The sequence below is a fragment of the Adiantum capillus-veneris genome, chromosome 16 (genome assembly GCF_014529385.1).
Source record: "Adiantum capillus-veneris isolate H3 chromosome 16, ASM1452938v2, whole genome shotgun sequence".
Taxonomy (NCBI): Eukaryota; Viridiplantae; Streptophyta; class Polypodiopsida; order Polypodiales; family Pteridaceae; genus Adiantum; species Adiantum capillus-veneris.
Genome location: NC_140946.1, coordinates 96,807,376 through 96,821,662, shown reverse-complemented (window position 1 = coordinate 96,821,662; position 14,287 = coordinate 96,807,376). Strand labels below are relative to the sequence as shown.

Here is a 14,287-nt window from a genome sequence, read left to right as displayed (position 1 = left end):
TCCCGTTATATTCTATGGATGTTACATAGCGAGGCCCACCAAGCAAGACTAGAGTCACAATGCTTCAGAAAGAATCCTATCAAGCAAAAGGTGCACTCTGGAGTAGGTTTTCTTCTCACTTTTTTCACGATATCGTGTAGACATAAGCTAATCAGTACTACTAGTTTTATTGATTTAAAGCAAATAGTTTTTTTAGCTAGAAAAAAACCCTTTTCGGCGTACTATGTCACACAACAGTAATGCGCAACTCATCAGCGAAACGCATGCACGCCTCTCTGCAGCTGAAGCATTGACACTCTGCAGCTGAAGCATTGACACCATTGAAAGCAGCCGCGACGAGCCGACCAACTAGGCTCTTGTATGCACAACTAGCAAAGATGAAGAACATCCGCGCAGAGTGGAGTTCTAGGGTTGCTTTGCCCCAACAGTTGCAGACGGAGTAACATTCAAAGAATATTGATATTGATGGATTTGGACTCTCTGTCCGCACCTCCACTGGCCTCAGCAGGCAATGTAGGAACTACACCTGCTTCCTCGCAGTTTCTAGGCGTTCCTGCTGAGCCCCCCTCGTCTTCGAATGTGTATGCCCTTTTTGGTCCTCCATTGGCTCAGGTCATGACGGATGAGCAGCTGGAGACTCTTCGCCGTCAAATTTCTGTCTATGCTACCATATGCCAACAGCTTGTGGAGATGCACAAAGCCACCATGGCCCAACAGAGTGCTATCTCAGGTCAGCTCCAGCACTCTTCCTGCAGCGTGCAGTGTTTTGAATTTTGTTCTCATAGCTTGTCTGATAGATGAGTGACTACCTCCACCATTCCCAATTTCTATTATTTTGCCTAAATGCTCCGAGACACTTTTGATTCGGTACAATGAGTTGTGTTGCTTGAGCCAAAGCTTGAATGAATGCTTTCTTGATACTCAGAGTTTGTGTTTGAAGGAAGTGCGACGCCTTTGTGGCAGGAATCATGTGGTCGGATCATGTGGAAAAGACACCTCAAGTGTGTAGGTACCCGTGTGGGGCATTTCTGAGGGTGTGGACTCACCTAGACTTAGTAAAAAGGTTCATAAAAAAGCCTAGAAAGATGCACACGAGTTTGCAAGTTGATTGGGTTGGTTTGGCTGATTTGGGAGTCTTGTATGATGTTATCCATGATGCCCGAGAAGAAGATTAACCTAGCTCCATATAAAGAGCCACTCTTGTAAATTTTTTAATCAATCTAGTAATCATTTTGTAACTACACTTTGTGCAATGGTTGTGTGCTTAAGTGTCAATTAGCATGCCATTACCATGAATGGTTCTCTAATCTATTCTCTCTAAACCTAACATATGGTATCGGAGCCATTAGGGTGATTAATATTTCTTAATCATCGTTAAGGTCCATATTTTTCCTAGCTAGTTGCATCTCTCATCAATTAAGCCCTAATCTAGCTATGTGTCGACATGTCCTTGGTAGACCCAAGAGGCCATTATCCTCCATGCTTAGATAGGCTTAATTAGGGAGAATTTTAGGTATTCATTTTGCCATTAATGAGAGGCAATTCCTCTATGCTAGATTAGTCGGAAAATTTCTCTCTTTCTCCCAATCAATTCGACCATAATTCACCTCATTACAGGCTGCATTTTTGTAGATTTTCCCCGCACAAGTGTCCTCTCCATTGCTCTTAATCCACAGAGCTAGCACTCTCATGTATTATGTGTGGAATGGAAGAAGCTCTCGAAGAGCGCATTTGATTGAGCCACAACTTGGTTGAATCTCCCACATGCTCTTTGCAAAGGGCTTCAACTTGAGCCCTTTGTTAAAGTTATGGCATCTCAAGTGAATAGCCCAATGTGATCCCAATATTTATTTCGATCTTAGGTAATTATTTTACTTATTTGTCAAAGTTTGGGTAGGGCAATTTGGTAGGGTGAGTATATAAGTACCACCTTGCTCCCGTTGTAAAATCACTAATTCATTGCCTAGTTGGTTGGTTTAGCATTATCTCTCTCTTTCTCTTTCTCTCTCTTGTGTATTCTCCCTATTGCTCTACGCTTCCGCATCGTTGACTTTGGCATGGTATCAGAGCTATATGCTTGATGAGCTTGGGAGGAACTAGCGCATGTTGAGGAGACAAGAGCATTGGCGTTTAGTTGTCTTGGGGCGTTTTTGAACAGGTTGTGAAGAAGAAGCTTTGCTAGTGGTGTTTCAAAACGCTAGTAGCATTTGCAGCCTTCCCTGGCACTAGGCATGGCCCTTCAGTAGCGTTTTGAGACGTTGGGAGCGTATGCGTGGATTTCAACAGCGCAAAGCTTGCATGTGGGCAGCGTTTCAATACGCCGATTGTAGCTAGTGCTTGGAAACCGTTGCGTTTTAATCGCCGGTAGTGATGGGAAGGACTTTGCGGTAGTGTTTTTGGAACGCCGACAGGGCAATTGGCATGGCTCGTTAGCATTTTGAAGAGAGAGAGAGAGAGAGAGAGAGAGAGAGAGAGAGAGAGAGAGAGAGAGAGAGAGAGAGAGAGAGAGTAGACCACCAATGCTGGATGTAGGAAGAAGGGGCGATCAGTCCCCCATGACTACCATGAGCAGAAGACCCAATTCACAATAACCAGATGTTTGGAAGTGGGTATCCCCGTGGCCCCATAAATAGGTGCCCAAGGGGAGGTAGGGCAATGCTTGGCAAAATCCCCCACGACCTGACAAAAAAATGATATATGAAATATATGAGGGCGCCCAGACAAAGGTGGACGGCCGGCACCAAACTCGGGCGTGCGGACTAGATACAACCAAGATTATGGGTGGCCAGCCCGGGGACATACTAGCTGTACAAGTATGCCCTTGACTTGTGAAGCAGTAGAGGGGTGTAAGTCTAACACCCCCTCTCAGCACCTGATGCTGAACAAACTGTATGAAGCCGAAGAGGTGAGGCAAATGATGAAGATGTTTGCTGCCATGTCCGCCGAAGGACAATACTCCATTGCTGTAGCAGGGAAGGCGCGAAGCTCAGAAGGTACCAGTAGGTGCGCGTCGCGATGTAGTGCAGGATTGGGGCAAGAAGCAAGAGGCGGAGTGCAACAGAGAAGAAGCGCTAGCAATTGAAAGTATAGAGAGAGAGAGAGAGAGAGAGAGAGAGAGAGAGAGAGAGAGAGCTCACGTTTTTGGGTAAAACTCAATAAGTGAGTTTTGGGTTTTCCCACTGTTATTATAAGTGACTTTAAAAAAAAAGTGTCTAGATTCAATGTAAACTCGGACAAAGTATAAAAATGTACAAAAAGGGGTTATTTAGGCCTTTAACCCAATAACCTCCCACTTAAAGGCGCCAGCTGTATGCAATGCTCATGTTGAGCCTTAGCAAGACTCTTGGTGAGAACATTTGCAAGGTTATCGTGTGTATGGATCTTAGTCAAAGTAACTAGACCATCCTCCAATACCTGATGTATAAAGTGGTACCGCACATCTATGTGTTTGGTATGCGCATGAAACATGGCATTTTTGGCTAAATAGACAACACTCTGGCTATCACAAGCCAACACGGGTGTATGAGCAGGCATGCCAAGTTCTTTTGCAAGTCTGCCCAACCAAATGGCCTCCTTTGAAGCCTCTGTGGCTGAAATATATTCAGCCTCAGTAGTACTCAATGCCACAATCTTTTGCAACCTAGAACACCAAGAGACTTCACCACCAACAATGGCAAATACATATCCACTAGTAGATTTCCTGGTATCCATGTCACCTGCCATGTCTGCATCACAATATCCATGCAACTTCAAGTCACTTTTTCCATGACAAATACACTTTGATTGTGTACCTTCCAAATATCTCAAAATACATTTGACAGCTTCCCAATGCGCTTTGCCAGGATTCAACATGTATTGACTAACAACTCCCAGTGTATAAGCAATGTCACGTGCACATCTAACCCTATGTGTACATGGACAAGCTACTTCATGACATGGGTCTAGAATAGTAAGTGATCTGGCACCTTTGTGAGTCTGTTTGTAGACCGTGCATGTCCAGACACTTAGAGTAGATGCACATCCTCTGGTTGCACACAGCATGATCATCAGATTTCCATCAGAACCCATCACGAGCATTTTTACAATGCATAGATCTATTTTCTCTATTTTTGACATTTTTCACTTATTATTTTTAAGTGACTTTTGTTGGGAACTAGATAGGGCAAATTCACTAAGCATGTATATAAGAAACCTAGCGCTAGTACTCTCTAGCAGAAGAGGCAACAGGCCTAGCGTTTTTGCACCATCTACAACAAGCTAGCGTTTTTGCACCAAGATCAGCCAGCGTTTATGCACTTGTAGATTCCCGGCGACAGTAGAGCAGCAGATCACCTTAGCGTTTTGCATTTGCAGGACAACCAACGACAACAGACTCCAAGTCAGTCCTAGCGTTTTTGGTTTGCAGATCAGCCCTAGTGTTTTGCAGTTCCATCGCGACAAGGACTCAAGAAGCATATGTGTTTTCAGTTTTTAGCAATCAGACATCGCAGTAAAAGTCCCGAACCTCGTAGATCTCACCTTCCTGCAGCAGATCCTCGCCGTACGGTTAGATCCAGCGAAGTTTGCAGTTTCAGCCCGGAAAACGCAGATTTCAGCATCTGCGTTTTCAGCGTGTCGTCGTTGCATCGTCGTCATCGCCGTCGGCATCGACATAGAGTTAGAATTCAGCAGATAAGGATTTGCAGATTTCAGCCCTTAGCATTTTCAGATTTCAGACTGTCTTGTCGTCGGCAAGTCCAAGCATTGTAGAGATTTGTGCAATCATAAGTAGATCGCTCTCACCATAGAGAGTGGGGGCTTTGGAGGAGGGTTTGACAACATTTTAGTGTCGTATTCTTCTCTCTCTATCTCTCAGTTTGAGCACCTTCATTCACAGTATTCATTACTGCACTCTCTCACAAAGGAACGGAAGGCTCTCCCTTTCGTAAGTAAAAGAAACCCTTGAGCACAGTTCAGAGCACTCATCTTGAGCAAAGTTCAACATTCACTTCCGCTACACCTTACATTGGTATCAAAGCTTTGGCAGTGTTCTGTATGACTCAAGGAAAGAACCACAAGAATTTTTTTGCTTGTTGCGGTCGCACGTAACCCAAGACCTCTTGGGCGTGTCGATTCCTAATCATGTTTTTGAAGAGTGACAGGAAACCCAAGAAAGAAGGGCTTGTCAAGTCTCCCCTTGTTTCTCTTTTCACTCATTGAGAGCGGACAATACACTTAGCGGCCGGCCAATCGACATGAGGTGGGAAAAAGCAACTTTGGTGTGAGCGCAAAGCCGCCAAGGGGTGCGCCCGTAGGAAAAGGGAAGAGCTCGGGTGAAGAGAAGATCCTTCTCTAACACAGATTGCAAGCGAAAGAAGAACCTCAAGACCCTCAAGAACCTCAAGAACTCAAGAACCTCAAGAACCCAAGAACCACAAGAACCCAAGTTCCTCGTGAACTTAAGAACCCAAGACTTCAGTGGATGGTCATCACCCAAAGCGGAATGGATACTTTGCATGGGAGTGGCGAAGAAGAGTTTTCCTCACCAGGAGGTTTTTCCGACCCTCCCCCTTCTCCATCTACGCCAAGGATTGCACTAACTCCTATGGAGGCTTTCGACAAGATGATGATGGACAGGAAGTTAGAACGCGAAGCAAGAAAAGCAGCACCTACCCTCTGCTAGGTCTATGCCGATAATCTTGCAGATAATAGAGGTGGCCTGAAGACGCACCACCTTTGTCTCTAAGCTCGCTTGCTCTGTCGGCGAAAGAGCAAGTTGGATGGTGGGTTCGGCGGGTCGGGCGAGGGGGCTTCCGTCGAGTCTGTCTGTGATAGAGAAAAATCCTCCATCTGTGTCTTTTGCTGAGAAAGTGACCGAAGGTGAAGCAGAGGCAAAGCTAAGGTGACGGAGGGGTGTATCCTGCCCTCAAGGAGCAAAAGCAGATGAAATGCTACGGTCGGGAGGCGGGGGGGGCGGGAGCTGCGCAGAGAGAGGGAGGGGGGGGGGGGGGTGCTACAGCACTGGCGAGAGGCTCAGCTGTAGCGAGCGCATGTTCGAATCATCCCGGATCTTCACCTTTAGGTTTGTAAACTTCACTTAAAGGTTAAGAGACCATTAAAAAACAAGAAAACTGCGAAGCCATCATTAGTTTGACCTCCTCTAAAAGTACCTTCAAAAACACAAAAGGTTTTATGCATGCACCTGCTCGCACACGTCATGCTCCGTGAATCTGTTAGTAAGTGATTTATCCCAAGGAGTTTTGTGAACTTAACTGTACCACAAATAGTGGTTGTTGTGTCTTTTTAAGATTTTTCAGACTCCCTTCGGATTAGAAGTAGATATCTATGATAAGCGTCTTGAACGAGAATATACCAATCTAAATATCATCCGTATGCCTCACATTTCTTCGAACATTTCTCTTTTAGCTAAGTACGGTGTCATTTGCTCTCAACTATTTAGATTTTCTCGTCTTTGTTCTAGTAAATCTGCTTTTGTTGTTCAATCTTGCCATCTTATTTCTTTACTAGTTGAAAAAGGATCCTCATTCAAAAGAATCATGAAAAAGGTTCGTTCATTTTTGCATCGTAGTAAGTATATTTTTGATATTTCTTCCTTTGGAATGTTCAAGATAATCAGTAGTAAATTCAATAGAAGTGGGCAGCTAAAAAGCCCACTTATTGTTTGATTTAATAACACCTTATGTTGTTGTTTTGATCTTTAGCACTTCTAGTATTTTTACTATAGCTTGACAAATGCTAGCCTTTATCATGGCTGAGTATGCCCATCACCTGCGGAGAGTGATAGAAACTCAGCTCGTTGGTTTTGTGGAGTACGTTCAAAGCATGAATGACCTCTATATAAACCTGCACCTACTCTTGGGCACTGACGACGTGAGTAGGGATGTCATAGCTGTTGTCCAAGCTATGCATGATAAAGGTGATAATCTTATTCTTCCTGTTTGGACAAGCAACGAAGTTGAGATCACATATTGTCAAGTTTCGTTCTTTGCTCTTCGTAGGTTTGTAGTAGTATTCATTTTTCGATTTCGTATTTAGCTTACCTGAGGACTTAAGAGTGTGTTCCTTTAGAAGTTGTTGTGTGAAGTTTGATTTTTAGGATTAAGTTTTTTAGATGTCTTATCTTTTTTTTGCTTAAAGTTGAGTACTTGTTTTAAGCCAAGTAAATTGCGTCAACTTATTTTACACATGCCTTTTCTAAAAACATTTTTAAGTTAATAATGTTTTGTTTTATATAGTTTTGTTTCGTAGCAAACTAAGTGATTTAGTTAGTTTGTTTGTTTGTTTTGTTTTTCTTTTCTTTTCTTGTGTCCCTTGCTTTTATAGTTTTACGAGTGCTTTATTCCCTCTTATAATTCGTGAGTTCAGACTATTCTGAACTTATGAAGGTATATATATAGTGATTGCAACAACTACATATTCTACTATTTCTAGGCTACTTGTCAACCTGTTGGAGCGTGCACAACCGCTTGGGAAATGCACTATGCCTCAGACAAATTATTTATGCAAAGAGGGCTTTGTAGGGGTTCTAACTAAACTAATGGAAATGTCTTGCTGCTGGCAACAGGCTCACACAGGTGTTGGTACACACTCCCTTAGGTGTAACAGGAGGGGACCACGTGCCAACGGAAAAGAACAGACAAACAACTTTAAACACTTCAAAACAACTGAATTGAGAGAGAGGACACGACACAGGAGACAGGGAGTGGCAGAATTCTACCCCAGGAGAGTACTAGCCCAAACCTTGGTGCCCCTTTTGGCATTTTTGTAACGAACTTGGACACTCCAAGTCCAAAATCAACCGCGAAAGCACCAAATAACCACTTCAAAACAGTTCACAGTCCACACTTGATTTACACTAGCCCGGCAGAGTTCCGTGCCTAGAGATATTGGCCCCAAAGACTGGCGCCCCTTTTAGTATTTCTTTTTGTATTAATTTGAGTTCAAAGTACAAGAGTGGTTGGGTCTCACTCTCAGAATCTGCGTCCAGATGCTCTGCAGAGTGGGAGCCCAAACCACTTATTTATTTGTTTACAAGGGATGCCAAAAGTAGAGCCCCAAAAGCTGAAAATCAAAATCCTAAAAATAAAGCAAAGGCTCTTTCTCTCACACGCTCTCTTGAGCCAATAAAAAATAAAGCAAAAGCTTCTCTCTCTCTCTCTCTCTCTCTCTCTCTCTCTCTCTCTCTCTCTCTCTCCCTCCCATCCTTTGCGTAGGAAAAAGCAGTATCCAAAAACTGTCAAAAAAGCAAATCTGCCACAGAAATCAGTCTCCACAATTTCCGTCGCAATTTTCGGGCGTCCGTATTGCTGTCACGTGTCATGTCCAAAATTAGGGTTAGGGTTTTTGGCAGCATTTAGGGTTTCTAACAGTTGGGGTTTCCGGAATTAGGGTTTCTGTAGATTAGGGTTTTTGGTAGAAATTAGGGTTTCTCTGGCAGCCACGTCATCACTTTGTGACATACCCCCCTCTTGAAAGCATTGTAATCGCCCTCGATTACGCTTGCAAAACAGACAGAGGCCATAAACTGTCTTAGCAGACACTGACTGTTAGTACCTACGTACTAGGAACACACATCTAGCACATGTACCAATCGACAGTCACATCACATGACATCACAGGACATCACATGATAATGGACATTCAACATTCATTTGGATCTTAGACCATGATTTATCGGCAATGTAGCTAGCAATCGGATCTAGATACAGTCGGGACCTCATCATGTCCGATTGACTAACTCCTATTGCAACCATGTCTATTCGAGATCAAGTAGACCAAAATGCGGTAGTCATTTCGTCTATCAGTTCGTGCTCTTAAAAACAAGTCAAGAACAAATCAGTTTCATTTTCAAGAATTCCATTTCATAAAGTCATACAGCAGAATACTGTCAGTTCTCAGTATCCCTGAAGCTCAAAGAGACATCAGTGACTCTAGTATCAAAATCGAGGCATCTGTTGACAAAGGAGCAGAGTAACTCCCTTCTTGTGCATCCCACTGCACCAGATCTCCGGCCAAGCTGAATTATGGGTTCCATTGGAATAGACTATGGTAAACCAAAAGCTTCGAGGTAAAGTTTCACAATCTGAGTATCTGCTAGGTCCTCCTCCGCCATCGACTTCGCATCCAATGCAGGATAGTTCTTGAACTTAACTAAGAATTGCCTTCGGACTTTACCTTTATTCTTCGTATCCTTATGTGCCAAAATCTGTTCAGGAACAAGGATCTCCTCGTTTTCTTCCACTTCGGGTTGCTCATCAGGCTCCCCATCATCATGCACATCACCTTTAAAAGGTTTCAAGAGACTCACATGGAATGCATTGTGAATTCTCCAAGTGTCAGACAGTTTCAGTCGGAAGGAGACGTAATTAATCTTTTCAGAGATCTGGAAAGGTCCGTAGTATCGCATACTAAGATTTGGAAAAAAACCTCTCCTTTCCCTTCTTCTTTCTCAGGCGCGCCTTCTAAGAGCACCCAATCATCCTCCTCCAATTTCAAATTGCGACGATGGCGATCCGCTGCCTTCTTCTGTCGTTCTTGAGATTTTTGCAAAGCCTCGCGGACCTTGGCAAAAGCCGTATCTAAGTCGCGCGTATACTCATCCGCTTCAAAAATCTTATCTTTCGTGCTTAGGAAGGGTAGAACCTTCGCAGCGCCTTCAACAATCTCAAATGGCGCCTTCCTCATCGAAGAGTGTATCGTGTTATTGTAGGCAAATTCCACCAAAGGTAAGTACTTTTGCCATTGAGTCTTCTGATCCGAGATATAAGACTTCAATAAATCTAAAACCACTGAATTGGCAATCTCAGATTGCCCGTCAGTCTGGGGGTGGAACGATGACGAGAACTGCAACCGCGTGCCAATGTTCTCCCAAATTGCCTTCCAAAACAAACTCGTAAATCTGGGGTCTCTGTTGGAGACAATCGTCTCAGGCATGCCATGTAATCTAAAGATCTGGGCCACAAACAATCTCGCTAAGTAATCCGGCTTGACTGTTTTCTTCTCTGGAATGAAATGAGCCTGCTTGCTAAATCTGTCAATAATAGTCTGTTAGGTGCAGCGGAATGAATGTTTGCGCTTTGCTCAAGATGAGTGTTCCGAACTGTGCTCAAGGTTCCTTTTGTTCTTATGGAAGGTAGAGCCTTCCGTTCTTAATGAGAGAATGCTATGATCACAAAGTGAATGGACACTGTGCGTGCAAGTGTATGAGACTGAGAGATAGAGAGAGAAGAGAGATACGACACCAGAGACGTTGTAAAACCCTCCTCCGAAGGCCCCACTCTCGTCGGCGAGAGTGGTCTACTATTGATTGCACAATCTGGTACAAATGGTATGCATGAGATTGATGCAAGTCTAGGCTATGTTGACGACGACGACGGGGATGACGAGGCCAACACTAGGGCTGAAATCTGCAATCCTTCTACTGCTGTCCAAAAACGCTATGGGCTGAAATCTGCGACTAGTCCAAAAACGCTGATTCTGGGACTGTTTTTGTGGGTCTTTGACGCTGAAAATCTGCAGGTTTAGGGCTAAAAACTGAGGTTCTTCAAGGCTGAAAACTGAGGTTCTTACCAGGCTGAATTTGCTACTTCTTTATGGGCTGAATCTGCTACTCTTCGATGATGAAAAACGCTGCCTTGCTGAATCTGCGAAGGCTGAATCTGGGACCAAAAACGCTAGAGGCTGAAGTTGGACCAAAAACGCTAGCTGTGTTTGTTTCTTCTGGCGATGAATGCTGATGCAAAAACGCTATGCACTAGGGTCTTCTGGCGATGGCAAGGCTGATGCAAAACGCTAGGGGATGGGAGGTATGGCGGTGACCACTTTGATGGAAACGCCAAGGTGCTGAGTCCTTTGCTTGGGTGGGAGACCACCAAGTTCTTGTTGAGAAGTTGCTTGCTGAGCTTAGCTCTTGTTGCCTCTTCTGCCATTTAGTGCTAACTTTGGTTTGCTTATATGTTTTCTACCCAATTGCCCTACCTACTTTTGTTGGAAAGTCACTTAAACTAGTAAATGAAAAATGCCAAAAATAGGTAAAATAGGCTAAATGCATTGGAAAATTCCCCTAACTGAGTCTGATGGATTTTGATGGGAATGCTTATGAACATGTTGTGTGCAACCAGAGGATATGCATCTATACTAAGTGACTGGGCATGCACGGTCTACGAATAGACTCACAAAAGTGCCATATCACTTCTAATCTAGACTGACTGGACTAACTGAACCCTGATCATGCTGTAGCTTGTTCACGGACACATAGGGTTGGATGTATCACGTGACATCCCCTCCTTTTCAAAGTGAGGTACTGGTACCGAACTGTATGGCGTCGAGGGAGATCGTTAATACATCCGGAATCCTGGAAGGGACTCTTCGTTGGCCCACTTTGATGTGTGGGTCGTGCGGTACTTGAACTTCATAAAGGTCTGCAACGCTTGCTTCTTTGGGCTGCGCCGAAAGCGACAAAGTCTTCTGTGGCTCCTTCAATGCTTCAACGTCGTCGAGAGTCATGCTTCCTTCTTCTTCAAGAATCTCCATGGCTGAAAATTCCTGAAACCATTTCCAACAGAAAACCATGAACATACCTATTCCATGTAAAGTGTGTGGAAAAAATCTCGTCTCCCTAAAAGACTGTGCATGCAATGTAGATGAACAAAGAGACGGAGTGCCAAACCGTTCACCACACACACGCAAACAATGAGATCGAATCTTTCTCTTATGATTTAAAGCTATCAACTTTGGCAATTCACAACGGAAATGCCCATGCCTGGTGCTCATACTTCCATCTGCTCTGTCTACAACTGTGGCGTGCCAAGGAAGAGACATGAAATGTGACTTCCTTGAATGTATACTTTTCAGCTTTTCATGAACAATCCGCATACATTCGTGCTCATCCATGAGTGAAATGTGCTCAACGTACAATGTCATGCCTAGTAAAAGGGATCACATAAAGACGCTGACTAAAATAGAGGAAACGATCATGAATGAATCACTCGAATAATGCGTACGTATCAATCGTGCGAAGACATAATACTTCCTGTGAGGGTTCTTTTGATCTAGGCTCGAGAGCCAAGATCGGTTCTTCTGGACTGATCGAATCTGCAATGAGGTTAGCTTCACTAGAGAAAGTATCAACTAACACATCATCCTTGTGAACAATCACATCATCTTCATGCAACTCATCATACTTGTGACAAATCACATCTTGATCATGCAAATCATTATGCTCATCATTATCATCCAAATCATCATGCAAATCATTGTCAATCAAATCATCATCATGCTTCTCGTAATCATGAAAACCCTGTGCGTCATGCTTTGGAGAAGAAGAGACTGAGAGAGTCTCCTTCTCATGAATCCTTTCAATCTTGTCCTGCATATTAGCAATGAGAGAGGGAGAATGAACAATGTCCTCTCCACGAATGACAATGGGAGAATCACTTTTGGCATAGAGAGTGAAAGTGTTAGCCTCCCAATCAATGAGAGGGTTAAGATCACGAAACTATCGAATGCCCAAAATCATATCACATCCTGAGAGAGGAGAGACAAAAAGTCTTCTAGTGAAGGTAGCTTGTTGTTGAATTGTAAACAACACACCAAGACACTCCTGCGTGATGAGAGAGTCCATACCGGGAACAAAGCCAGAGACCTCAAGAGGAGATTTCTGACTAACTTCTAGGCGGGCTCTCTCAACAAGAGAGGGACTGATCACATCATGCATACTACCTGGGTCAAACAATATGACAAAACGCTGTTCCGACACCTAACCATAACATTTAATGAGAGAATCATCAATGGGAGGGTCAAGAGAAACTTGGGGCACACTCGTCTTATCATTAATTGCATTGACAGAGGAAGTGGTTTTTGTGGATTCTTTAGATTCATTCGTTCAAGCTTAGGACATGTTCTTTTTATGTGACCCTTAATGTGACAATGAAAACAACGACCTTCCCTAGAATAAGTGCTTTGCTCTTCCGACGTGATGTATCCTCCTACAATTCCTTGTGCTACCTTTTCATATGGAGTAAGCTTAGGTTTAGCAATTGTGTTAGCTTTCCCCTTAGATTCATTGGAAGAATTCTTTTCTGAGAGACTGTTGGAAGATTGGTTAGAAGAGTTACCATTCTTACCGTTTTGAGGGTTCTGAGAAGTCTGCGAGGTACTTGTGGAAGTCTTGTTCTCCTTAGGCTTTCCCTTGTTGTGCTTCATCTCTTGTGCGAGAGGAATCGTGTAAGGTGTAGCGGAATGAATGTTGTTTTTTCTCAAGATTAGTGATCTTTATTGCTCAAGGTTCCTTTTAGTTCTTTAGGGAAAGAGAGAGCTTTCCGTCTTGTAGAGTGCTGTGGTCACGAACAAAGTGAGTGGATTGTGCGTGCAAGTGAATGAGACTGAGAGAAGGAGAGAGAAGAGATACGACACCGAGAGGTTGTAAAACCCTCCTCCGAAGGCCCCACTCTCGTCGGCGAGAGTGGTCTACTTTGATTGCACAAAGGTGTACAATGCGATATGCAATGGATTGATGCAATGGGACTATGCCGATGACGACGACGACGATGACGACGGCGACTTGATGGCTGAAATCTGGGATCTTCTAATCGCTGAATTCGGGGACTGTTTTGGTGGCTGAAAATGACTGTTTTGGCTGCGTTTTTATGGCTGAAAATGGGGCACCATCTGCAACCTTCTTGGGGGCTGATCTGCTAATGTTCTTTGGCTAAGAATCTGCGTTTGTAAGGGCTGAAGTCTGCGTTTCTGCAATGGCTGAAATCTGCGTTTTTCTCCTATGCTGAGTGCAGATCTGCTGGCGTTTTTGATGGCTGAAAAACGCTGGGAAAAGCTGTAGTTTGCTGGCGTTTTTGCTTCAAAAACGCTGGCTGATCATGAGGTTTCTTGGCGATGAAAACGCAGGGCTGAATGCCTGTAGGAAGTCGCTAGCAATGGCAATCGACGGCGAGGCTGATGCTGTGCGGAAAACGCCAAGGGGGAGATGGGAAGTACGGCGATGAGGGGTCATGAGGGGGGGTACTGTTGAGAAGTTTCCTGTTGAGCGGGAAGCTCCTGTTGCCTCTTCTGCCAGAAAGTGTGAACTTTGGTTTGCTTATATATTAACTTAGCAAAATTGCCCTACCTACTTTTGTTGGAAAGTCACTTAAAAATAATAAGTGAAAATCCCAATAAATAGGAAAATAGGCTAAATGCACTGGAAAATTTCCCTAACTGATGCTAATGGATTCTGATGGGAATTCTGATGATCATGCTGTGTGCAACCGGAGGATATGCATCTATGCTAAGT

The 14,287-nt window shown here is 43.8% G+C and overlaps 1 protein-coding gene across 3 annotated transcripts in view; it reads left to right on the top strand.

Annotated features, from left to right (window-relative positions):
• Positions 1-206: 206 nt before the first annotated feature.
• Positions 207-14,287, top strand: part of LOC147439506 (WUSCHEL-related homeobox 8-like) — a 34,055-nt gene continuing 19,974 nt past the window's right edge. For 2 of the 3 annotated variants that reach the window (XM_086485333.1, XM_086485332.1), the window contains exon 1: positions 210-730. In XM_086485333.1, the coding sequence (XP_086341459.1) occupies positions 466-730 (265 nt within the window). In that variant the 5' untranslated portion in view covers positions 210-465. Of the gene's footprint in view, positions 731-14,287 lie in introns of all 3 variants that reach the window. The other variant, XM_086485334.1, reaches the window with a different exon arrangement.